The 27,660-nt window shown below is 39.0% G+C and overlaps 1 protein-coding gene across 1 annotated transcript in view; it reads left to right on the top strand.

Annotated features, from left to right (window-relative positions):
* LOC148051451 (uncharacterized) overlaps window positions 1-27,660 on the top strand; it is a 200,182-nt gene that overhangs the window by 153,577 nt on the left and 18,945 nt on the right. The window contains exons 4-5 of the mRNA XM_087736976.1: window positions 22,809-23,004; window positions 24,323-24,429. Coding sequence (XP_087593102.1) covers window positions 22,854-23,004; window positions 24,323-24,429 — 258 coding nt within the window. The 5' untranslated portion in view covers window positions 22,809-22,853. The remainder of the gene's footprint in view (window positions 1-22,808; window positions 23,005-24,322; window positions 24,430-27,660) is intronic.

Below are 27,660 nucleotides of genomic sequence, written 5' to 3'. Positions count from 1 at the left end.
ACCAAATATAAACACATCATAGGGCTTATTTAGAAGCTTATAAGAGCTTTCTCAAATGACAGTTTTTGGTCAAATGCTGCATATGTAGGCTTTGGTATGGAACAATCTTAAAAATTTCCATGCTGTCTAAAGCATTGCAGCAGCATGTAGGAACCAACCAGTCACACATTTTCTTCTTAAGCTTTTAAAAAGAATTTCAACAGCATGAATTGAACTGTCACAACAGTGGTAGATGTTCTTATAGGATTGCACTTTGCAATAATTTTCCCTTTGTCCTATTAGGATGTTGGGCATTGTAAATCTCAGTGGGCTCAGTGAGTGAAAATGAAGCATCATGAAAACTAAATTCCAGAACTGTCAAATCAAGACATGGAAATAGTATTAACTCTTGTATGATTCTACATTATAAAACTCTTGTGTAACACCAAAAATGGCAACAACTTTCATGATTACTAGATGAAACCATGTCATAGTTCATGCCCCAAAAAACCAGTTATGACAAGCAAGCTAAGCAGAAAGAGAGATGACAGTTTGTGGAGATCTGGAACACGACATTTCGGAATTACTAGTTGTTATATCAGAAATGGCTGAGGTTTTCGTCAAAACAATGCAGAGAGCTTGGAAACTGAAATTAGCTTGACTGGTGTAAGTGCCGAGTACATTGTAACCTTCTGCTTTGTAAGGAATTGCATAATCTGATCCATTAAAAAAAAATTAAACCATGAGAAAAATTTAAGCATTGATCTGAATGTAACTTCTAGTAACTTCTGTGCCAAACTGAGAACAGATTTAATGCTGCAGACCTTCAGAGTTGAATCTGTAGGACCAGACTAGACTTCCAAATGGATATGCTGGTGGCCCACTCCAACAGCAAGAAAATATTCCTGTTGTCCCTGGAGGTAATGTAAGAGATGTCTAGATTTTAATCAAAATTCCGAGGTAAACAGGTAAAAGAACTGACTGACTATAAGGAAAAATAATAGCTTTCAACTGAATATTCAGAGAAGCTTAAGTATCTTGGCTAGTAAGGCTCTTGACAGTCACAGGACTGTTATTCTGTTTGTCAAGTTTAAATCTGTGTCATCAAAATGTATCTTGCAAATCTCTTGCAAATGGATATCTTTTTCAGGCAGAGTTCCTTAAAGGTAAGTGACTTTTGATTTCAGACTTGCAAACCAATCGCCAAACAAGATTGCAGTTGCTATAAAATTTCTCGGAAGTGTTCATATAGTAGAAAAAATGGCAAAACTTTGGATTAAAGGAATATGATGAACACTATTTGTCGTGTATGGTTTTAAAGGGTAGGTACAAGCAAAACTGATAGAACAATCATAAAGGCTTACATTTGCCAGTGGACTGTCTACAGGCTATATGAGATGCAAAGAAGCCAATAAAGGGCTGGCAAAATTCCGTTTGCTAGGCATTAAAAAACAGAGGTCTCTCACTGATAGGTAAGGTATGCCCACAGCCTGGGGAGAATATCATAGGAGGGTAAGCAGAAATTGCTGAAGGGAGACCAAGAAACGTGTTACACTGCTTTAGTCATTGGTCTGTCTTATTTGAACTGCTTTAGTTTCCACAGAGCCTATAAATTCTTTCGTGAAGGTTCAATAAAATTATGTAGCCCTATAAACATCTGAGCAGCAAATCAGACTGTGGTCAGAAGTTTGGGTCTGTGACAGGAAGAAAATAATTAAAATGATTCCTTGAGAAGGAAGGGCAGACTGAATATTTTGGCAGAACCTTAGACACTTTCATTACTGGTATTGAGGGATGAAGGTCCTCTTGTGGTAATTATACCTTTCGCTCTCCAGCAAAAGCGACTGACAATGAAACTTCTAAGGGAATGAGGCTGGCAAAAAGAATGGAAGGTAGTAGAGAACACTTGAAATGCAACTGAATTTCCTTGTGGATATTAAATGACAGTAGTGGAAGTAGGATTCTTGTTACATCTGAATTTGTTTGCCCGGGAAGGGATGGTGAGAAGCCATTCTGCACATTCCTTCCAGAGCTCTCTGACTGCTGTCACCCCCCTGTCCTCACACAGTCTAATAGTGTATTTCACATAATTTGATTTGGGGACTATAAAGTCTTTTGGAGAAAAACGTTCAAATTATTTCAGCTGTATGTGGGCTTACTAGTTTATTCTAAATTTCGGAGAGTAAGGTTGCTACAGTGTGTGGAGGTTTTTTCAAGTGACTTCACAGAATAAAAGACTGGAGCTGTTATTACATTACTGTTAGCAGTTAAAAGAGAGGGAAGTGCAAAGTAGTATAATTAGCCATCAAAGATGGCTTGAGGTGCTTTCTAGGTGAGTAGGTTAACAGACCTAACATGATTTAAGATAAAAATCCTTGCCGCGGGAAGAACTCTGCTTACCGTTGTACTGAAGAAGCATCCCTTTTCAGTTGTTCTTAGCTCTTTAGTAAAGAATATAAGCTCCATCACCCAGTACGCCTAGATCACGTTTTATGAAGTAAACAGAGCCAAAATACTCTGAAAGGAAAATAGAAATTACTGGCAAATCCTTTTGTAGAGCTACCAGTACTGAAGCCAGTAGCTGTGTTTGCTCTGACTCTCTTATTCCAAGTTGTCACCCTTGCCCTTCTCTTCCTCTCCACTCTCTGCAAAGCCATGACTAAGTGTTAGAAGGGAACTGTGTTTCAGAGAGCTGTGGAGTGGTGGGGAAGACGTGATCTATGTTTTAATCCAAGTGACTCCCAAGGCATGGCTAATGCAGAGACCTCAAACTCTGTGTAGAATAACAAAAACGCAACTGCAGGCTTTAAAATGATTTGGTGCTTTTGCAGACATTGCAATCTGAAAACTGCTTTTTGTGAGTCTCGAATGTTCCACATAGGACAGTGTGTCTTAAATAACCCGAGACATAGTCTCAAGTATAGCGTGTTCAGGCTCATGACATCTGGACTAAGTATCAGTTGGAAGACGTGTATCTTTAAAATCAGTGACCCTTCTACATCCGATGCAGATAGAAATCCCATTAAATTGGTATTTTTTCCAGATGCACTGCTTTGGTGAATTGTACCACATCCAGAAGCTTGAAGGAGCTGGAGATATAGATTTGCTTTATATCACAAGTTACTTTGTTCTTTCCATTGTTAATAAAAAATAGCCCAGTGCTCTTTCTGTAAAAATCTGTATGTCCCTATGTATTCTGCATGTCGGCATTTTAGACCGGGATACAGAGGTGCCTGATGTGGATAACAAGCTAGCCCGGTAGTAAGAGTATCTCAGTGCTGTGCATCATGACTATGGTAATAAATATTCATTTCACTCTAAGAGCAGAAGTCGCATGCTAGCTGACTTCTTTCATTTTTTTGAATCACTGGAAAACACCATGTTTTTTCTCCTGTTTTCAATCGGGACATGAAAATGAAATGCTGCTTGAGGAAAATGTGAAAGAAATGCACTTTGCACATGAAGGACAATACACTTCAATAAATATGTTAGCATTAGGATAAAAATTGGAGCATCATTCCATCTCCTATCACGTTGTTTTCCCCTTCACTTCCTCCTCCTCGTTACTTTCTCTACTTTCTTGTCTTGAGCTGAGCTGAATTATGATAGTATTCCAGACAGGACTGCTTGGGCAGGGCTGGTGTCGCAGACTGAGCTCCTTCGGTAAAAGAATGTCTGATATCTTTTGTTCTCTGTGGTAGTCGGTTCAACACAGCATCAGTAAATAGGACAGTGTATTTTTTTTCTAAGTCATAATGAATCAAATATGCTATCTGTATTTTTTATTTTCCATGGATTGCTTTGTCTCAGAGTAGATATGATCATCTCCCCAAACACACCACCATCCAGCAGCTGAAGTTATTTTAAAGGAACAAATTGGGCTATGTTGGCAGTGGAAGTATCTCTTGATGAGACTTCAGAAAAGTCTACGTGACCCATAAGCACAAAATGAAGAAGTCTGTTTCCAACTGGAAATGTCAATCTTTGCACGTGTCGGGTAGGATAGGAAATGACATTGAATGGTTTTGTTCACCATTTCCCTGAAATCTTTCATATGTAGCATCCCCAGAGACCGTTTTGCTCAGAGGAGCAAGTATTCAGTGACTTCCTACAGAGAAAAAAATGCCAACGCTTCTCTTCAGAGAAGTTACACTGGAGTAGATATGCCTTCTTCCTTCCTCCTGTGCTCTCAGACTGCCTCCTTGGGCAGTATTTTTTTATATTTTTTATTAAAATACTTATGTATTTTTATACTACTGCAAGTATTTTTATACTACTGCAAGTATTTTTATACTGCTACTCAGTAGATGGGATTGCTGCCCAAGACATTCAACTCCAAATGATGTTATCAATCAATAGAATCTATACATTTAAGACTAAAGAAAATTTGGTTTTTGTCTGTGTTCATTTCTTATTTCAAATGCGAGTTGTGCGGATCATCTGGGACAAAGCTGTTTCCCCCTTGAGTCCATTTATGCTATTTACCACAAAGCCTTATTTGTGCAAATATTTTATTATTTTCTTCACACAAAAAAAAAAAGTAAAAGGGCACCAGATGCCAGCAGCTGTAATCTTTTCTGCAACATAGGTAAAAGGCAAGGTGGTATATCATGATTTGCGTACAGAAATAGGAATTTGTCTTTGGGCAAATACGTCTATAAATTCAAATTCAAATGTGTCATCATCAGTTTCACCTGGTTCACGCATGTCAACCAAACCATCCAGAGTCTTGGGGACGCATGGCGAAGAAGAAACATGAGAGCCAACAGTTTCAGAGACTAGAGATAACAGGATTGTGATGTTTATTGAGAAGCAGTTTTTAAAGGGAATACTTCTAACCACTTTTTTTAAATTATTTTTTATTTAGGGAGTCTCATTCTGTTGCTTGCAAAGCAATGATGATTGATTTCCAGCTACAGCACTTAATGGTGAAGTAATGTAGGCTGTTTCGGTTAGTGAGAGGTATGGTGAAGTGCTCAACTTCCCAGCGGCATCGGTCTGCTGCAGTTCTGTGTGAAGCGTGCTTTGCTCTGAAATGTGCAGTTGCTACAAACGAGGCCTGGGTTGCTTGCAGGGCTGTTTCGGAGCTGACAGGGGTGTGTGTGTGATGGGTCTGTTGCTGTGGGAACTAATGAAGTTCTAAAGTCAGCAGTAAGATTTCCTTCTGCTTTGATCCCCTGGGGAGGATGAGTAAGTCCTTTTCAAATGCAAATCTTCAATGTGTAGCCTATGTAGAGGGAATAAAGATGGGAAGGAGAATAAATCTGTTTTAAGCTTCAGGCATTTTCAAATTGGTTGTGCTACTGGTGCCCTTTTTTAACCTTTCTGTTTTTCACTTCTGCAAAGCATTACCTTGAGTAAGCTCTACTATGCTAAAATCAGTCTGGTACTTGGAAGCGATTTCTTTTCTGTGTGGGAAGTTGGTGGTTTTGGTGGGAGTCTACATTCTTCTCTCCCCAAAGAAGGGGAAGTGAAATGCTTCCTGCTCCCCCAGAATGATCATGTGCAGTTTTTGACCTTTTCCAGTAATACACATTGTGGGGTTTTTTGTTTGTTTGTGTTTTCACAAGCAGTTAGGAGCAGAGGATGTGGCATGGAGGGAGGAATTCTGCCAGTGCCAATACGGAGCTCTTCTGACTGGGCGCGAGGGAGTTACGCTTGTCTGTGTTCCCTTCCTCTGCCTGTGGGAGCCCCCACCTTATGATTTCGTCATCACCTAAGACTGGATTGCAGAGAATTAATTTTAGATTTTTTTTTCTTAACTTGCAGAAATATCTTGTTCTGCAACTTGTCATCTGTGCTAAGCTACTAATTACAAAGTATATTCTGCCAGCATTTCTGAAGTAGTTATATCTGTGCAAAAGCCTGTAAAGCACTGAGCACCTTTCCTGCAAGGAGGTACAGCAACCTAGAATTTGGGAACCAAACTATGTTCAATGGGCATTTAACATTCAAACTGAAAGCTGACTCTTATAAGATTATTGCTTATAAGATGATGTTGCCTGCTTGATGATTTAAAAGCTGACTTCTACCTGAAAGGCTTACAACTTACATATTTTAGGAAAAAAAATCTTAATGGCTAGGTCAAGATACCTGTAGTTGAAGAGAGAGTACTTCGAATGTTGCTTCTGTGTCCCCCTAACCTGGGACTGGCTGTCCAGCGAGTTCCCTGGAGTAAATCAGCCTTCAGTTCTCTCTCACAGCTGCCAGTGCCCACTACTAGTTCTTGAACCAGAATCCTGGGAATGGGCAGTAACAGGTAAGAGAGCAGCATTGCTGGAGGTGTGATACCATTGAATGCTGGAGGATAAAGCCTTAATACAGATACAGTTTTATAATATCTCCCTGAATCACCCCAAACCTCTGTGGCTTGGATATGTTAAAGGGGGACAAATATTGTCTGGCTTGCAGGTGGGCCAGTTGTGATGGGTCTGTTCACATGAATGCTCGCTGAATCAAAATATACATTTTTCTTATTCAGCTATCACTACCAAGGCTGTGCAGCAGTCTTAATTTTGGGGTTCGCAGTAGGATTTCAGTGCTGTAGTTCCACTGACTTCAATGGCATGACTTCTGCTTCTCGGGGGAACTGAAAAAGGAGCTGGACCCACTGTTTTCAAAGTTTCTTTTCACTCTAGTTACTAAGTAGGTCGTGACTTTCACTTACCATGTGTTTCCCATAAAAGCCCTGGCTGCCTTGAGTGCTATATGATAGGTTGTCTGGAAGCTGGAGACAAAGTGCATGCACTCTGCTAGAAAGACTTTCTGAAATATCTTGTATACAGTAGCTGAACTTGCCACATGCTACTTATGCTATGGTGTCTGCATGTGGTCACATTTACAGTGTTCACACTGCAGCATTCACAAGAAAAACATGTAATGATAAAAGGCCTTCAGTGCATACAGTATGAAGTAAAAACAAGTTAAAAATAAACCTATGAAACATCTAAGGAGTGGAAAAATCTAAAAGGCTGTGCAGGACAATGCAAGCCTGTATTTTTGTGGACAGTGGCAGGGAAGGGAGAACTAAATGCATGTCAAAACAAATATGCTGAAGGATATGAAAAATGTTCTCTCCTTCCAGATTTATTTTCTGTAACAGAAACCAGGATTGAGAATTAAAAGAAAACTAATCTGTGTGTTTTGTAAATGTAGAATGGCACTGCCTTCAGCCTGTAGAAAGCAAGTTAAAGAGTGATCTTCCAAAGCCAGCACTTTATTAAGCCATTTTATTAAACTTACTGTTTATTTTACATGTGGCAATAGCAAACTACCAGGATTTTAATGCTGTGGGGTTTTGTTTTGGTTTTGTTTTGTTTTTTTCTCTATGTTGTCATTTTGCTAATGGTTATAAGCTTTCAAGTCTGGAAGCTGACCACTTGCCCATGAAAATCACCTTCATGAAAGACAAAAATAAATTTACTAGATTTTTTTTTACCTTTTTTTTCTTTGACAAGCTGTACATTTTTTTCAACTCTGCTGAACTCAATGCAAAACATACTATTTTCAGTTAGCTTAGGGTGCTATTTAATATTCAGCTCATCTCCCAGTCTTTTGGTGTAGAAGGTCTTGTAACAACTACTGTGGTTTCCCTTCATGGGGCAGGAAGGGTTGTGCTGCGCGCAAAGGGTGTATCACCGGGACAGCGCAGCTGTCTTCAGCGGTTTTCCAGAAGGGACACAGGTAGACGGCTTGGTAATATCTCCGGGAAGAGAGGGAGAAATGTTTGCAGAAACTGTTGCCACGGTGTAGTTGAGCTGTAGACCAGACAGATGAGCTGTTGGGTGTCTGACGTGTTCTCCCCCAAAAAAGGCTCAGTGCCAAGGTATCTGACAGCATATACTTTATTCACTACCCCAGGCCTAATGGATCAGGCTGGTGATTGTGCATCAGTACTACCACATCTGTCTTAAGGAACAGTTTCCTACAAAGTGCAGAGGTAAACTTAGATGAATGACAAGGGGTAGGCACCAGGTCCTCAGCCTAAATCCTGCAATTCATTGCCTCTGCAAAGAGGCAACTAAACAGCCAAGAATTCTGGGCTTGACCCAATACTGGTTAAAACCTGTGGACTTTCTGCTGAACAAAAATTGCCAGTCCTAATGGAATTCTTAATGGCTTTGAAATACAGACATTTAGAGATCAATATTCTTGCTATTTAAAACAAACAAACAAACAACAAAACCCAAACTTTTAAAATGACAGAGTTCATTTCATGTGCATAGGTGATCTTTGTTTTGCTCACTTCTGTACAAACTTTAAGAAATCACCCTATGTAATTTGGGGGAGGGGGAAGGGAATAATCACTGGCATGGAAGAAAGAACTTCCAAATAAAAATGATGAGCATAAAATCTTCCCATCTGTGCTCTAGCATGGCTTCCACCATCTGACACATAGATATGATAGCTGAGAAAACTATCTGATGTTTTAAGTGTTTTTTGGAATAGGAAGCCTTTTCTGAGCAAACGGAGCCTTGGATGGATGGATCTGAAAAAGGCAAATGTCTTGCTGAAAAATCTGTCCTCTCTGCATCTAAATGAAGTTGGGGCTGCAAGGCTTTTATAAGGAAAAGCTGATGAGTAAGTCTTTTGAGTGTGCATAAGCACATAATAAATCTAAATCTGAACTCTGCAATGTGACCGACTGTATGGCTGGGTGGATCTGAAAGGCTATAATTTTGAAATCTGTGGAAGGATTTTGCAGTCCATTCTCCAGTTCTGCACCTTGAATTAATCAGTTGCAATTTATACTTATTGAGTATGGAGCACTTGAGTGACCTACTGCAGTACAGGAGCTAGATTTATAGTGGAGATGTATTAATCCTTGTGAGATAAATATCTAAAATCCTATTTGTAGTCTAAATAGAAGGAAAATGTGTGGGAAGGTGAGAGGGATCTGGCTGTATACTTAGTCTTTAGTAGCTCTGTAGCAGAGGCGTTCGTCGATGAATAGGAACAGTCTTTTCTGTAGCAAGGAAAATTATAACTGGGGTATATAAATTTCTTTGTTCCCTAGGTTTGTTCTGTGGAATTATTCGGACTTCTTCATTAACAGATTTACCCTGAAGTAAATGAGATTCAGCTCTTGTTTTCTGTAATAATCTGAATGTTAATAAATAATCATGTTTTGTTTATATCCAGGTATATTTGATCTGAACTCATCATATTAACCAAACTCACTTAGTAACTATTATAAAACTAAGGAAACTATTTGAGGGTATAAAGGTCATTTTACTTTTTAAGTAAATCTGAATTTTGGTTAAAAATCATGGAAAATCTGAAGTAAATCTGAAGAAACTTCTTGGGACACAGAGGAAAACAAGACATGGCAGTATGAGGGTCCCGTACTGTCCAGGTGAGATTTATGAGTTTCATGCACCAGTCGCGACAAGAGAGGAGAAACAAAACAAAACAAAACCAAGTTTGCTGTATTGTGTATCTTTTCATTGGATACATAGGATCACTTTCCAACCATGCAGGGGGACAGTTCAGAATTTGACACACAGTGATGTTACTGTTGGTAACGGGAGAATGAATGTGCTTGTAGGTAGAAGGATATGGTGGTGGGTGGTTTAATTTGGGGAGAATACATTCTGCCTTTTGGTAGGGCAAACTCACCAAGTTGTAAGTGTGCTGTTTATTGGATTTGCAAATCAAGATTCCTTCCTCTTGATGAGGAAGAATAGCTACTGTAGAAATGGGAGATTTGGAGCATATTGTAAGGAATATGAGACTCTTCACACCTTAGTTAAAGAAGGGAAGAAATGATAGAGCAATGACAGTGCAAATTAACTCAGTTGTGCAATCAAAAATGTATTACATTTTGTTCATTGTAGAAGGTAATCAAATAAAGTTTTGTAAAAATGCTGACGCACCTTAGCAGTAGTACTATGGCCAGAAAAGCTAGTTGCAGATGTCTTTGCAAACTGTTCTTGGGTGTTTGGAAGGGTGGGGGTGGCAGGCTCAGAAGACACAGTTTTCAGTCTGTACCAGAATGGGAAAGCTTTTGATTACCTTGTTTGGGTTTTTTTGTTTCTTTCTTCTTGGCTTGGGTTTCTTTGTTTGGGGTTTTTTATTTCTGTGACACAAGACTCAACTCTTAAAGGAGAGTTTGAAATTTAATACTTGAAGAAAGGCTGAAAGGCAGAAGGAATGCAGGATGCAATGCTCTAGAACTTTTTTTTTTATTCTGTACCTAGGAGAAGAATACTAATTTTTTCCTCTTGCTAGATTCTGTGTAACTCTAGTTATTTTCTTAAAATGCTTCCTATACCAGCAGTATTACTTGTTTTGGTTGGAGTGGCTGGCATACTGTGACTGTAGTATAGTAGCATAAAGCACACAGTGAACCTACAAATGCTTTTCTAGATGTTATTGCTGCATGTGCTGGAAGTGTCACTGAGAGAGCTGAGTTGAACTTGGAAGCTCTGTCACAAGTTTTCTCCCAAATGGGGATGAAAGGTTTGCCTTGTTTTTCTTCTTCAAAGAGTTAGTTAGCCTCCTGCCATTGTTAACAAAAGAAAATATTTGGGTCTTACCTTGCTAAACTGGCTCAAATTCTTTTTTTTTTTTTTTTTTTTTTTTTTTAAATATTAATCATCACTCCCTTCTAGAGCATATCACGTTGTGAGCATTGCAAGTTGTTCTCCCCTCAGGGGCTGGGCTTTGAGGTTGCAGTCTCTCCTGCAGGTGCTGGATGGAGTTTGATTACAGGGAGCCTGTAATGTTCCTGCAAAACAAATTTGGTTTTACCAAATGATTATTTTCTGACTAAGCCTTGATTAAAGTGTAAATACTAATTTCTCTAAAGTTCAGACTTCTCTTTTCTGGGATTTTCTATAGACACAGCACAGATGTATCTTCTTTAACAGCTGTGGGGTTACTCCTCTTTTTTTCCCACCCTGTGGTTGAATCCAAATGCACACTTACATATGCTGACAGCCCCTCCTTTTTGTTGTTGTTATGCATTTTGTATTGGAGCACCCTCTCTGTCCTTCTAGAAACCTTGACCTTTCTGTGGTAATGTTTTCTGACAAATACACATCTTGAGATGGGGAATGGTTTGATTGTACCTTTCCCCATACTAAATTTCTCATTATTGCTGTGCCTATGACAGACATTTTACCATTTCTGTGTGGAAATGGGGGCCCGTCCACAGTCACTGAAACCCTTTAGGCTGTCCCCAAGGCATTCTTCCATGTCACTGGTAAATATGACAGGCTCGTTGTCTAGAAAGAAGTGAATGGAAGGAAGGAGCCAGGAAGGGGCTGGTGTGCTCCTTCCCACCTAAATTACAGCAAAATCTATTAAGAAAATGGGTTAGCTTTATGGGCCCCATTTATGCCAGATGACTATTCACCTTGCATACCCATCTCCCTGTTCCTTTCTCAACAGATACAAAACATTCTCCTTCCTGCAAATCACCACATGGAATAGAGGGGCTGCATGAGATACGCCAGCATGAGATGTTGCACAGCAAAGTCATTAACCACCAATAAATGCTATTCAGAGTGTTTTGTAGATGTTATACTTACCTGGAGATAACTGTATAGCAAAGCTAAAAATTACTTTTTTTTTGTGACTGAAGCATACTGCTCTGTCGGTCTTGATTCTACCTATTGGATTCGTGTGGACACACAAATACATGGTTGATTATGCTCTTAGGATATATGTGCTGCATCTTACTTATCTGTTTGCCAGAATCAATTCTTTATGATCATATTTATCTTACAAATTCTAACTGGTTTTCAGGATTTGACATCTATCCTGAATAGATCTGTTAGCGTTCTTAGTTTTGAATGTTGTCATTTAATTTGCTTTGCTATGAAAAGAGGTTATACTTAAGATAGAAATATTCACGTGTCCCATCCTCTAATTCATTTTCAGTTTAGAGGGCAGGCTGCCTCAGTTTTATCCCATTCATTCTTAGTAACTGTAAGGGCCATTGTAAAGCTGTGAATGCAGTTCTTTCAGGAAAAAAATTAGCCTGAACTTAGGCTTTTTTTAGGTAGGGTTTTTTTTTGAGGCCACTCAGAAGTGGAGTACTCTATTTTTCTCTTTGATAATGAATTTTGGAAAAAGCAGGTTGGGTACTGGGAACACACTGACCTCCTCACCCTCGCCACGCAAGTTCTAAAGGATTTTTTTAAAGGATTTTTTTTCCCCCAAAGTGTCTGGCTACATAAACAGATGACCTGCCTGTTTACCACAGACTCGTTCTCTGGATGTGAAATAAATTTCAGTGACTCAGTGCTTCCTATTAAGTAATATTATCAATATTTAGAGGAAGGTGGTGGGATTTTCCATGTTCTCTGTGGCAAATTGTTTATTTCCAGCATGTCTGGCAGACTTACTGCAGATGCCTTTCTGATATCACTTCCTTTAAGAAATTGAAGGGATATTTTGATATCTCAGGACCAGGTAATATACAAGTATTTATGCATTAATAATAATTACACCAATAACCATTTCCCCAACTGTAAAATGAATGGAACAGCTACAGACAGAATGTTCTAACAACATAACAGCTTAAACATTCAAGAGTCCTAGTTAGAGGTCGTGTATTATGGCCTTGATAACATCTCCATTCTTCTCAGTAAAAAGTGGTGTTCTTATGCACAGCGTATCCTTTTGCTGTTAATTGGTGTAGTCTGTGTTAGTCTGTAGTAGTACTTAGTGGTCTCTAGTTTCTGCCCTATGTCTTATCCTATATACTATTTGAGCCTTTATCTCTGCTCATAGACTGAATAAAAAGCATGAAACCAACACTATTTCAGGGATCTCTTTCCTTCTGTGGCAATGTTCATCTCATTAGTTTTACCAAAAACTGATACAGAAATAATTTATATTGTTAGGTTGGCTAACAAACACATTTGGGAGACTGTATGAATTGTGTTGAAGATCCTTGGTTCCTGAGGATTTATCTAAAGCATATAATAAGTCCATGTATTTCAAATAAAGTTGGTTAAGGTCACATGTCTGAGTGTGTTTTTAACTATGACTGGCTTCTGGAGGTGGCTGGGCCTCTGACACTTATGCTGACTAGAATGCTCTATTCCTGGTTGGTTGGTTGGTTTGTTTGTTTGTTTTTCCTTTCCCCCTAATCTGTTTGCCCACATAGTCGCATTTTATTTTTGGACTGTAAATTCTTTTGGAAGTGTCCTTTTGTAGTGTACTGGTCAAGATCCAAACAAATAATGAATTTCATGTGTCTTAAGGCACACGTGCATCTCATCTATAGATGCACTTGCATAAAATTTGCTTTGTTAAGAGTGTCTTACAAAGTACCCACTACGTTGATATTGCAGGATCAATGATATTGCTTTCAAGCAGTGACTGGCAGATAATGCTTATGTCCACTTCTAGCTCTTGGCAGAACGCTGTGAACTGAAATGCTTTGTGGTACAGACACAAACTGTAACAACTGTGGGAAGTGGGGGGAGGAGGTGTCCCAATTATTAATATCGCTTTCCTAAAGTAAAATTCACTTTCTGTAATAACGTACTTAGGATCTACTCCTAAACTCTGAAGTTACTGAGTGAAAATGACACAGTTGCATAACATGATAATGGTCATTGGATTGATATTAGCGTCTCTCTCTTGCTTTTATCATGTCTTATACATCAATTACTATACTTCGTATGCGGATACCAGCATTGGTAGTATCAACCACAATATACATTCACTGAAACTTAATTCTCTTTGTTGTCAGATATGCAATAAGAAATATGAACGATTTTCTCCAGTTGCAATGTGGAAGGCTACTGCTACCTAATGATATTTTGTATTCCATGGTCCAATGTTATTTTATTTAATCATAACCTTTGATCTTCTACAACATCACTCAGAAATTTTAGATATGATCCTGCAGTTATTTGTAAGGGAGGACCTTGTAGCTGTATAGATCCCCATGTGACTGTTGTCAAGGCTGTGTCTATACGTGGCTATTTACATGACCAAAGTTGACTGGGGTAGACAAGGAATCTGAGCGCATTTGTCACTCATGAGTATATTTTTGTTTCGAAGACTCAGGAATGCTTCTTTGTGTAGGATGCTTTTCTGCACTTGCGTGCTTGCCTGGTTATCTTTTGTCAACTTGAAAAAAGAGGTCAAGAGCTCAGTAGGCAAGAAGACTGAGTTTTAAGATTTGTTTTCCAGGAGAAGGGATAAAGGGAAGCAGGAACGGAATATTTTCGTAAACTCTATTGACTGGATTGCTGTAGGAGTATTTCCTAAGCTGTGTGCTAAACAATGGGAAGGGAAGGGGGGCATGTGTGTGTATGTATGTGTGTGTATATACATGCACATCACTGGATATTGGGAGGTATTTCTAATCTGTTCTTCTCTTTTGATGTCTCATTGTATGGAAATTAATACTGGCTGGTTACTTACCAAGGGGTCCATGAATGTAGTAAGTCTGCATGTACAGAAGCTTCATACCTGGCTGGAAAGTAATGTCAGAGTAGAGAAAGAAATGCTAGATAACCTCCTTAGTTAAAAGAGCTTACGTGATAATCAAATCCTTTTATATCAACCCAACTGCCTTTCCTATGGTTTCTTTTGTGTGAGTTTGAACTTGCCAACCCCTGAGCTGGAAGCCAGTGAAGTTGTATGAATTTACCCTAGCTAAAGTATCAGAACACCGCCGTTTGCATACGTGACGTGTATCATCTCATAGTAGAGTCAGCATTATGCATTGGTTTCAGCAGAAGTCATAGGTGTCCTAATGTAACTGTCCTTCTCTCCTTCAAATAGTTTTCATCACTCAAGTGAACCATAAAAGACAGACCTCTTACATGATCTGCAGTGTAACTTTGATTGATTTACATGGTTGAGTCGTTGATCCGACTTAGTTTCTTGACGTATAACAATGAACTTTAGAATAATTGAACCGAAGGCAGCGGAACTGGTATAAAGATGGACATGGAAGACTAATAAAGTCCAGGAAACCAGAATGGATTGATACCTTGAAAAACATAATTATAAGGCTGAACAAATTCTGTTTAAAAAGAATTTGGCTAAACTGTTCCTCTAAGAATCTTGCGTGGCCACGGCCAAATAAATGGTAATTTTTGCCTTGGTCATGAGTTTATAGTGCAGTACTTTTAATACTAAATATGTGGAGAGGTATTTAGCATATATATAGCATATATTTAAAAGTAGCTTTGTACAGTGTATTGTGCTATTATAGCAGAATGTTTAACCCTGACCAGGACTGGCAAATTCAAAGATAAATTCACAATGGATTCTCTTTTTTCCTCCTCTAAAGATTTTGATTGAATGTCAAATTTTTAATCAATAACAAAACACTTCTTTGATTATTTAAAATTTGGAAAATAGAACAGGACTGTCAGCAACTGATTTTAGTGAGGCAGCGCGGTATTCTTAACAAACGTCTGAGATGTTACGTTTTTTTCCTTGTGTGTTTCCTTGTGTACAAAGAAATTTACCTGATCATCGCCATATTTTTAATCTGTAGTTTTATAGGCACTGTCTGTGTTTCAATTAAGGGATTGGAGGAATACAAAAGACTCTCCTCTGGAATGTTCCCAAATTTTATTTTATCACAAAGTACTTAAGCATAATGTTTCCATATGTTTTGTAGCATTTTGCATCTTAAATAACCTGAATGATAGTCAGCCATTACCATGATATCATTGCTTCATGACTCATTTCCTACAAGTGAAACTGTGACCAGGTGGTAATTTATTTTAAAGAGAAATACTGTTAACCTCTCAATACAGTCATGTGCTGCAAATGTATGAAACTCATTCTCCTTGCATGTACCTACATACCTGCTTAATATAACATGTTCTTAAATCATGCCTAATTTCTTTTTTTTTTTTTGTAGTTTACACTAAAAATTCACCAAAGCTATAGGCTTTTTAAGCTCCTGGTGTCTTTGAATTGGTGACTTATGTGCATTGCTATTTACTGAACAATGTATATTTTTTTTTTTTTATTTGAAAGGCCATAAGACCTAATTTTAGAAGTAAAAATGAAGTTAATTGTATTTTCCTTTGAAGGGTGCAGTTTCTTGTGAGCCATTGCAATCTTTTGCTCCATTTTGAGGAAGACAACTTCAATAAATGTCAAATGTAGAATGCCGTGACATATGATGACATTGCTGTAGCAAAGCTTGTAGGTTTGTCACATTTGCTTTAGACCGTTGTCATCTAAACTACCTGGGAGGAAAAAAAAAAATCCAGTGTGTTTTTCATTCCTCTTTGCTTTCTCTCCTCTGCAAAGTGGTATCTTCTGGACACTGTGCCTAATTCTTCTCTCTAATACGTTAAGACAAATGAAGACTGAAATGATCAATGTCATACCTGTAACTGTGTTGCCCTTGTTGAAGGAGAGAGGCTTTTGCCTGAGAATTGTGATAGTTCAGCATTGGCTACTTTCTTATTCTGCAAGAGTGGGTTTTGGTTGTTGTGTTTTGTTGTGGGTTTTTGGGGGTGGCAGTGGTGTTTTTGGTTTTTGAGCGGCCTTTGCTGTACTGATGCATCTAGGGCAGGAGTCATAATCATCAGCATGGTTCCTACATGATGACCGATGCTATTAAAACTTCACGTGCAAATTTTAGCTGGAGCAATACTAAGCCGCATCTAAGCACACATGGAAACCATTAATCGTGTAACATTCAGTAGTTTTCCAAATGGCTATTTTGGGGATATAAATGGTGTTTCATTTTTACATGGGATTTTCAATTCGGGACACTTCAGCCTTGTTGGTTGCACTGAATCTTCCATCATGCATTAGTCATCCTCAGCGTATTAAAATCTTTCAGAGGTACTATGGCAGTACCTCAAGTTGATGTTTAGTGTAATGCTTGATTATTTTAAATAAGTCCTGAACACTAAATTTCAATAAAAATTATGATTTCTAAAAGTCTCATTTTGAAAAACTCATAAAAGAAAAATTGTCATTAAAAAGAATTTCTAAAGTGGCAGAATTCTTGTCAGGTAAGTGCACTTTATTGCTAAGTCATAAGATTTTCTTACCAGAGGAAATATTTCTTTCTACTTAAGAAGCGAAGGGAGACAGTCCTGCAGGTATTCTTATCTCCTCTTTCATAGAATATCCATGGGCAATAAAGCCCTGTCTATCCACAGTAACACGGAACTTCCTGGGGTCTGCAAAGATCTGCCAATTTCCTGTATTTGCTTTCCCTTTTAGGGCCCCCATCTTGGCTTTAATGAAAGGTCAAAGCCCCGTGCTAAAGGTAATAATATCCTGAGGAATCAGAAATTTTGTTTTATTTAGAAATGTTATGGCATCTTGTTGCTGTGTTGTGGGTTTTTTTTCAAAATGCTAATACTTTAATAACTAAAATATCACAAAGCTTAAGCAGAAATTCATGATGTATAGGTCATTTCTGATTTTTAAAGGGTGACACTGGTCTTTATGGAAAAAAATGAATGAATAGGTAAGAATCTTGCTTCAATTATCATGTCCTGACAGTGAAAAGAGCTCCATTTGCATGGAATCTTATTATTAAGTTACTATCACTCCTTGTCAGGGTTCGCCAAAACGTTTCTAAACATATTCCAAACATACTTGGAAACTTCCAGTGAGAATTTGTAACAAGACTGAAGCAAGCATTTTTTTAAAATTAAGTCAGCCTTGACATACAGTTGGCACACCTAGGAGAAAATATATCAGAATTCGGGATTAGTAATTTTCTACAGAGAAAAGGTAGAATTAAGGTTTCACAGATCCAGCTTTGAGCAGGCCCAAGTATGCGTTTTCCTATTAGTTCAACCTGATTAAGATGACTGGTATGCGCAAGCTTACCTAAGTTAAGACCATGGCTTTATTTCATCAGGGAAAATATTTGTGGAGGCAGCTTGTTTTATTCAGTAAGAAACAGCTTTTCTGTATCTAACCATGTCAATAACCATAAGTTCCTTCTATCTCTGTGCATTCAACGTGTTATTTCTTTTTGGTAATGGGAATATTGTGCCTTCTCAAAAATACATTAAAGCATCAATCACTTGGAACAAATCTCAGTGATTTCTGGCTGGTACAAGCAGTGCAAACATGGATCACATTTACTCAGACCTGTTGTGTATTCTGAAGTTATATATGAACGACTTAACTCAAGGGTCACTTTGATCATTCAAGAGGTCATCAAAGGAACTTGAATGACTACAGCCACCATTTAGATATCACCAACCATCCGAAAGCAAAATTCACTCACAGTCCAACCCAAATCACAGCTGGCTGTTTGAACAGCCCCTAACCTAGAATCTCATGCTTAATTTATACTAAGTTTTGCTTTTCTCATTGGTCCTCGGGATTTATACCAGCAATAACAGCCAAAAGATTTTGCCCCTGCTAGCTAGTTTGGATTGTATTTGCTAGCTGAGCATCCCGTTATTACAGTTTCCCCCTCCCCAGCTGTGTTTCTAGCCTATCTGCAAATGGCACAGCTACCCTCTCTCTTCTACTGCGGAAAAACAAGCAGAATGTAAGGCTGGCTTTCCTGACCTTAATCATGACTTCACGAGATTTTTTTTTTCCCTGTAGAGTTGCCATGGTAGCACTGGTCTTTTAAAAAGTGATAGCTGCATTTACCAATAGTTGCTATTTATGCAGTCGTTTGAGCTGCTAGTAGAGGGTGAAACAAGTACATTCACTAAATAAAACCTTATTTGCACAATCCACATGCTCAATAGAACGTTATTTCCTATGTACCTAACGCTTCTTGGCTCTTGTAGTTTTCCATTTGACTTATTCTGCTAATTTGTTAAAAGCCAGTTTCTTCAACTTTTTTTACATCCTTGTTTCCAGAGCACTAGCAGCTCAAGTGGCCGTATGAAGAGTTTCTGTTCCGTTTCTGCCACAGAAGGCACACAATCCATTTCACCTTTTCTTTTATAATTGGATTTGTAAATGAGTATAGCTTTAAAGGACTTGCTTACAGTGCAGTAACAACCATGTCCTTGCCCAGTAGTACAATTTTGATAAAGCTTATGATTAATAGTTTTAAAAAAAAAAAAGTAATGCACTGAGTTCTGTTCAACAAACAAAAGGTATGGTATTCATTTCTAGTTTACTTGTAGGAATGGGCGATACTGGAAAACTACCTAGAACAGGAACATAGAATGAAGAATTAATATGTTTGTCATCCGCCACAAATGAATGTGAAATTTTCCAATTGTGTGACGTACCATGGTAGAGGGATTTTAATTCTTGATATCTATTTTCTTGAGGGTCAGCCTTGCGCAGCTTGGATGTCTCTTGTCCTTGGACTCTTTACAGAAACGTGTATAAATAGCTGCCTGTGATGTTTACAGTAACTCTGTATGGCAGCCGCATTTGTGTGGAGTAAGGGCGGGCTTTCTGCTGCAGATTCACTACAACTGTTTCTCAGAGCTTGAGAACTTCGCCTTTGTTATCCCTACTTGACTCGTTTGTCTTTTCCCACCCCCCATTAAAAGAGGTTTGTTTGTTTATTTGTTTGTTTTAATCAAGTATTCTAAGTGCAATGTCATCAGCTCAGCATGGAATAAAAAGAAAAGCACATCCTGGTGGGCAAAATAGAGGCAGATCTCCATTGCATGTTGCTGGCGATGGAGGGGTATATGCCTCTTGGAATTACAAATGAGTTTACGGACCTGTTAGCAAAAGTACTTTAAAGGGCAGGAGGCAGTGAGTCTACAAATTAGAAACAGGGTTCCAGCCAAAGGTGGTCATATAAGGAAAGACATGGAAGTAAATGTGAGAGAGGAGGACAGGAAAATGAAGGGAAGAAAATGTTTTCTGGAATTTATAAATCTAAAGAACTGATACTGAATTGTCCTGGAAGGTATCGACATACATTGATCTCTCACCTCTGCAACAAAATATTTTGGGTTTTGGCATGAAACAATACTTAAAAGCAAAATTGTGCTAAAAAGCAGTAATGGCCAGAGGGAATTCTTTAAAACAAAGTACACGAATGAACATACGAGCCAGAGTCACGCAACAGTGAATGCCAAGACCAGCTATTACTGTGTCTGTCAAGTTTGGGAATGCAAGTGTCATGCTAAAAATGGAAGAAAACTTTGCTAAGGAGTAAGAAATTTCACTGTTGTCAGAACTACACAGAAGTTCATTTCGATACTTTGTAAAGTCACACCAGGGTAATTCATTGTCAGAATTTATAAAATGTGAGAGTTGTGACTGTTCAAACTATTTGAGGAAAATAAATTATCACCAGAAAAGGCTTTCATTAAAGGCAATCTAACGAGCAAGCAACTGAACATCAGTAGAGATTTTACCTGGGATGTTCGCTACAAAGCGACTTGTTAGGGTTCATTTTCCGGTGATCTGGGAGTTAAGAACGAGTGCAGAATGCAGCAGGGCTGTGGCTGGTTTGAGTTTCGCATTTGCCTGCCTCTGGCGGGTTGGGGGATGGTGCTTACCTCTGCTCCTCTGCTTTCACACCTTCGCTTTTCAAACCTGGAAGTCTGTCTTAGGATCTGGGGAGGCGAGCAGGAGGGTTGTGCATGTGTGTGTTTAATTTTCTCATCTAAAATATAGACCTGACTTTTGAAATTCACAGTGGGGGCAGGTGGGGGAGAGGGAAAGGCAGGACTTAAAATAACACACAGGTAGCATTTCTGTCACGTGCAAGAAATTTTACTCTGCAGGAAAGCAACCGCTGTCCAGAAACACTGTTATCGAGATTGTTCTTGATACCTTATGGGATTGCTCAACCTTCTCAAGTTCACAACCAGACCTTATTTAACCCTAATACAGTGTGTATATAGGGAGTTGTATAAAGATGGTAGCACATGTGTAATGGTAGTATATGCGGGTGTAAATACAATAGTCTAAAATATCGTGCTGTGCAATCAGCCTTTCAGTACCTTGTATCTTGTTTACACTGATGTTGTAACCTGTTTTTTTTCCCACACCTGAGCCTCGTACGTTTAAACCATAATGTGGCTTAACAGAAATCTAGCATGAGGGAGCAGGTGGACGAGGGAATACAAAAATGTAGTAGTATGTTGGCAATTAGTATTTATACTTCCCAGCTAACAATGAGCTTTTAGTCTTCGGTGAACAAAAAGCAAGTGAACTTACAAACAAATGAAAAGCATTTAAAACTTTTCCGCTGTTGCAACATGACTGCATCCACCGAGGAACAAGATCAAAGGAGATGCTTGGAGCTGTCTGTCTCTGAAGGCTGCTGAGTCCCAGCCTTGCTTGTTGGAACACAGAGCTTTGCATCCCAGCCCAGCTCTGGCAGCTGGCAGCAGTTTCTATGGCTGCGGTTTAACCCTCCATCTGCCTACCCAGTGCTATCTTTGGGCTGGCTCCATGGTATCTCAAGGATTAGCTGTGTGCATACTCCAACAGCTTTGCATGTCTCTTGGCAATATCCAGCTTTAAACTTAATACAGTGGGAGGTCATTCTTCCCATTGCTATGCTGCTTATTTGTTTAGGTTTCATTCAGTCCCTGGATCTGCCACAAGCCTTACATTCTTGCATACTCGGTTGGCCAGCGAGTGCACGTGTATAACTTACTGATAAGTGACGCATTTTTGTCATTGTTTCCAGACTGGTGTAGTTTGTTATGCTTGCCTTGTGTGTGCTGTTTTGTGTTCAGTGGTAAGCTCTTTCAGATGCTGTATGCTAATGTATCTTAATAAACGGACTTCAGACAAAGTACCTGAATAATTTCATTATGCTTATATAAACAAATATCTTTGTTGTGTTAACCCTTATCTTTCTAAGCAGTGATGTCAACGCACAGTTGAGATGAGAAAGCAGTAAACCAGCTTTCAGGGCTCAGAGTTGTAATGGCTAGATACATACCCACCACCTCCGTTACGCTGGAACCCAGAGGGTAAGGGTGTAAGGGTCGCCAAATGAAGCACAGAGTTGTCATTGCCTTAAGAATTTCCATTGTGCAAGGATGTCTGGGAAGCTTTATTTACTTGGCTTTGTACTTACTGGAGAAAAAAATAGATATTTCTCAACAGGAAAAAAGGGCAATTGTCTTCTGTGATATCCCTACCTACTATAAAGAGGCTTACAGCATCGCCAGGAATTTTGGCTCTGATCTGAGAAATAAAATGAGACAAATGAAAACTGACAAGCAATAAATACTCTCTTTCCATTTCACTTGCCAAAAGTCCTAAGAATGTAACACCAAAAATCTGTGCTGAAGTGCTCTTGCTTGCTTCCCTTAAAACAGTCCGTTTCTTATTACTCTTTAGAAAATATCACATCATTTTTGCTAGGCTGTTACTTAAGAAAAGCTCTGCTCTGACTCATATGGCACTTAAGCAGAATAAAATATGTGGCAAAAAGCTTTTAACTCTCACTGATGTTCGGTTGACAATTAATTTTCTAGAGCATAATACCGTGCTTGATACTTGATGATTTATTGAAACACTGTTTTACCGTTTTGCTGGTTTACTTTGTTCAAAGCTATTTTAAGCACAACAATGTATGTTTCTAATTTGGATTTCTTCATCCTATAACTTAAAACTGAATAAATGCATTTTAGTCCTGTAACTTCTAAGAACAGATAAACTAACCTTCCCTGCCTCAGAATAACAGTTTATGGCTTAATCCTGAACCTGCACAGTCATACTTTGGAAATACCGCTCTTCTTCTGCTAGCTGTTTCCAGAATGAAACACTGTTGAATAAAACATGAAATTTGCTTTTGACACTTCTGAAACCATTGGCTATTACTCTTATACGATTGTATTTTAAAAAAAAAAAAAAAAAAAAGGTATATAATTGTCCAAAACACTGTATTACTTACTCAAAATTTGTATGCATATTAATTTGAATTTCACGCAGGGTTTTCCTGTGTTTTGCAGATTCCTACCAAGGATTTCCAGCTGTCGCCTGGCTGTAACACAGCGATGGCTGCTGCCCCTGAGGACAGGGAGCGAGACCGGAGGGCAAGGAGAACGCCTTGCTGTTCGGTGCTGTGGCCACCGGGTGTCATTCTAGGAGCAGGCTTTGGCCAGCCGGGGAGCACTACTGTGGCACCAGCGCCCGAGGCTTCAGGCAGTAAGTTGCTTTGCACCAGATCAGCCTCTAAAGCAATGGTTATTTACCTTTTGTATCTATTTAAAAAGAAAAAAAATATTCTTCTAAAGGATAAGCGGTGTTGTTGCTTTCCATTTCTGTATTCACAATGTGACAGACTGGGATGTGGCATAAAATACTGAGGCAGTTAAAGGCATTTGTGTTAAGATGTTCTGCAACCGCTACATATGCGGCTAGGGAAACTTCTGCATCTACACATCAAATCTGCATAAGCTTAAATACAGCATTTCTGAAGATGTTAATTACTATTTTTAATAATTACTTTATTAGAAATTGGTTTGAATTTGTACATAACTGACATTTTACAATTAAAGTGCAGGGAGAACGGGGAGGCAGAATGACTTCTAGACAGAATCAAGTAATCTCTTTCCAGGTTTTCTTCCCAACTCATGTCCAACGAGGAGGCAAGTCCTAGAAAAAGGTCCACAGCACCATGTAAGGCACTGACATGGGCTTAGGTTGGTGTTACACTGAAGAAAGCTTGCTGAATTCAGCATTTAACATATCTCGCTGGTCTTGTTTTAAATAATTTTTAGGAGGGGTTTATGTGGGAGAAGGAGCAAATAAGTACACGGGATACCTTCAAAACCAGGAATAGTAGCATGAAAAAAACACGTGAAGAAAAGGAGCTGAAAGTTTAAATGAAGTGGAGCAAGGTCCATGGTACCTGAGGCAATAAGGACAGATTTTTGGTAGGGCAGAGATCTATGGAGCCTTAAAAGTGAAGATGGGAAGCCTGAACTTAAAAGCGGAAGGGCACTGTGAGAAAACTGAGATGCAAGCAGGAGTAATAGTTAGGATATTAGAGAGCACTTTCAACACACTGAAGTGAGAGAGAAAAAAGGGATTTTTGTCTTCTGTGTGTATGTTTATCTTCAGCTTAGCATATTTGCTTCTTTAAGTGGTAAAATACCACTGAGTTGAAAGCATCGGTGTCAATCCAGATAAATTAATCTGGAGACCTATGTAGAATGCTACTAAATTGCTGAGAAATTATTCAAGAAAACTGGGAACGGGCTGATAGTGAAGCTTCACAAATAACATAAACCAGAATCCAAATTAGTCCTGGAATTCTTTTTCCATGTTGTGCGTGGTGATTTAAAAACTAATAATGATTACACACACCTTATGTAATGTTAGTTCCCATTTATTCCGATCGTCATCCAACCCTTAAGAAAGATACTTGGTGTTTAAATTTTAAGTGTACTTGTGTATATGTGTGTGTGTGTGTGTATATATATATATAAAAAGATATATATTTAAATGGTGTTTTTCTTAGATGGCACCCAGAGACCAGTCAGCTGCAGCTTAACCTCCAGAACACCCAGAGCCTGTCAGGGAGCAGACATATTTGGACTTCCTACTAAGCTGAGAGCGAGCTTGATGGTGTGTTTCTATGATGCAGGGGTTTTGGGGGTTGGGTGGAGGGGGACAGACCCCACTTGTCCTCTCCGTGAAGGCTGATGCTCCTCCTGCCATCTTTAAGCTGGACTATTTCTCATATTTAGAATTCCCAAATGAAGAATGTTCATTAACAGGACAGGTTGCAAAAGCTGGCAGCACAAACAATGGAGAAATCCTTTTATGGTTCTTGTTTTCTACCCTTCTGATCAGTCTCAGCCTGGCTTACTCATATCTGGGGAATCTTTTTTTCTTGACCGTGTGGGAATTCTGTTACGAATGTTGTGCTTACAACGGGATTGATTTAAAGATTTTCTGAAGCAGTTGGACAACTTGTGATTATCAGATAAGTGAAATGCACACTTTGTTTTGATTGGATCAGACACAGGAACACTTAAGTTTTTTTCCTTATTCCACTATGGTTGCATTTCTAGTAGTGTCAGAACCTGAAAACTTGCCTCTTTTCAAACCAATAGCTGTTTTAAAGGCTATTGCATCTATTGCCAGTGAGTTTTTTCTTGTGAAGGTACTTTCACGAAGAATACAGAGTCAGGTCTCTCAAAGAACGGGGTTTCATCTGAGCTGGTTTTACATTAGAAAATTAGTCCTTTTTTTAAGCCCACAATTCAGATAGAAATTTGTGCCCCTATTGTTGTGTGTGCTTTGCACTGTTATTGTCTCTAACATGCTATCTGACCATCTGCTAGTATTAGGCTAATGAAGGTGTTCTGTATGCGTGGTTGAAAGGGCTTACATACGTACACATGCTACTGTACAGGTGTTAGAGATGGCAAAGCAGAAGCAGTACGCAAGGTCAATTCAGAAGAGACGTTCCTTGCAGTAGCTGCTGACAGGAGGAAGTGCCCATTTTTCTTCAGGCTAGAATCTGCTTTCTGAGGGCTTTGGCCATCTTCTGTGTCACGCTTTTGACAACTTGGAAGAAAAAGTCAGGGGACTTGAATCCAGCTGGATGATAGGGTATCTCCTAACAACTGAAAACAGCAAAACTGTTAAAAATACAAGTTAAGCAGGAGCGTAATGCCAGTGAACCTGAAAGACAGTAGGTCGAATCAGCCAAGTGTGGCTGAGCGGTTTAAAACTCAGTGGTACAGCACTGTGCTACCAACTCCTCCAAATCCTTCCCTGTGCCTGATAGCGTATTTCTCTGCTTCAACTAGCTGATTTTAATTAAGAGTTGAAGTTGTTCAAGTATTGCTTTGGCAAAAGTAATGTGATCAGAGATTGTGGATGATCTTACTGTTGCTATTTTTCAAGGTTTAGTGCTCTATTAAAAATGATTTTGCGTCATTTCTGATCACTGCTTTAAAGATTGTTGCTTCTATTGCCAATAAACTTGCTTACTGGAATAATACCATGAAGAAAAGATAAGCCATGTCCATTCAGTGGCTAGGCGTAGACATTGGAGGTGGATTTCAGACTTTAAAATAAATGATGTTGTTCCCATTCCTTTTAGGGTCCTTAACATTGTAGTGTGTTCTCCTGGATGCATGCCACCCATTTGGGAGTGGAAGTAACATCGTTTGTCAGCTTCGTTTTGCCTGAGGTTATAATAATACGCAGTTCACCCAGAACTGTTGGTATGTCTCTCAGCCACCTTTCCTTCGCAACTGAGTATTTATTGATTTATACCTGCCTGAGGGAGCTTCTTCCCAGAAGCTGTCACAGGTGGTACAAGTCCCACCCGGGCTCTTTGCAGGCTGATCCTTGACAGGAAACTCTGCTTAGCCCCTGGATGCTGTTAAGAACCTCAGTTTTCTTCTGATCCATCTCTCATCTTCCTTGTCCTCCTCACCCTAGCTCTACACAGGCTTAACAGTGAAACAAAAGGTTCTGTTTAGCAAGTGTTTACAATCAGGATTTTAGGTAAAGGATTGAAAACAAAGATACATGTGAAAAACTTTAAGCTCGGATTGTGTTTTATAACTCGGATCTGTAGCTGCCTAGCCTGCTTAACCTACTTGCTACCCCAGCATCAGTGCTAGGAATTCAGTGTGCAGTGGCACTTTATTTCCCAAATGCTGCAGTCACTTCTGAATTTTCTTCTAGTGCCTCTTCTTGCCTTGGTGGTAAATTTTAGGAAAGATAGGAATTGCCATGAAGAAAAATGACAGCTAGAAGTAGAAAAGCTGGGTACTTTACAGTGATTTCTGCTACCTCAACTGATACCCAGTTTATTGGGAGTTAAGTGAAGCACTTCTTTTGACTGGATAGTTTGGTTCCTTAAGAGCCATTCATGTTTTGGCCAGCTGGAGCGATTGCACAGTGGCTGTTCACTTTGACTTTCTAGGCTTAGCAGATTCATTTATATTAAGTGTCACCACACACGTATTCTATGAAGTCTGTGATTTCTAAGCAATCGCCAAATTTGTCTTGTGAGTGTACATGATCCTATTGACAGAGATAGCCGATCTACCTACGTACCATTTGGCTTAGATGTATCTACGAGATCAGGTCTTGATTTGTGCAAGTGTGTTCCCAATGTGTCTTCTTAATCCTGTATTGGAAACAAAGGTTTTGTTTTTATTTTTATATCTTTTATAACAAGTTACGATAAGCAGTTTTGGGGTTTGCATGAGATCTAATTATACTATTGGGTTCTTAACGAGACAGAAGAATGGTATGTTGCATACAGCTAGTAATTACTGGGAGGCTCAGAAGATATATTTGAAAAAGATCTAGTGGTAACTGCTTAAAATATTGCAGCTGCTGCAGAGTTTGCTTTTAATGTTAGGTTGGGTATATATTCATACACAGTACATCTAGATACCAAGTCTGACTTAACTAGTAGTTGTCTTGTTTATGATGTTGAGCAATCAAAACGGAGGAAAACATACCATGACTTTTTGTTTTTTAGTTTGGATCTTGGGTTCCTTTTCTTTTTAAAGGAATAATATTGTTGAATATCTAAGAAGTACAGGGGTTGAAGTCTAATGTATTGTCTGGAGCTGGGTACTACCAAGCTGAGTTTCACCACCCCTCTATCCTACCCTTTCAATGCGGAACATGTTTAGAAGAGGGGAAAAAAGAAAAATCATAGTTTTGCCAGAAGAGAATACTCTCCACAAATGTCTGCCTTTATAGAGGCACAGAGAAACATCTGCTGCTTCCACAGTGGTATCATCCTCTTCTTGGATACTTAGGTACCACAAAGACCACAGGATAAGGCAGGGAGTGTAGGCAGGCCCCATTATGGCC

This window comes from Nipponia nippon, unplaced genomic scaffold (assembly GCF_047370975.1).
Source record: "Nipponia nippon isolate SJK-2023a ecotype South Korea unplaced genomic scaffold, ASM4737097v1 scaffold_6, whole genome shotgun sequence".
Classification (NCBI taxonomy): Eukaryota; Metazoa; Chordata; class Aves; order Pelecaniformes; family Threskiornithidae; genus Nipponia; species Nipponia nippon.
The sequence above is the reverse complement of the archived record's forward strand: the minus strand, read 5'-3'. Positions and strand labels throughout refer to the sequence as shown.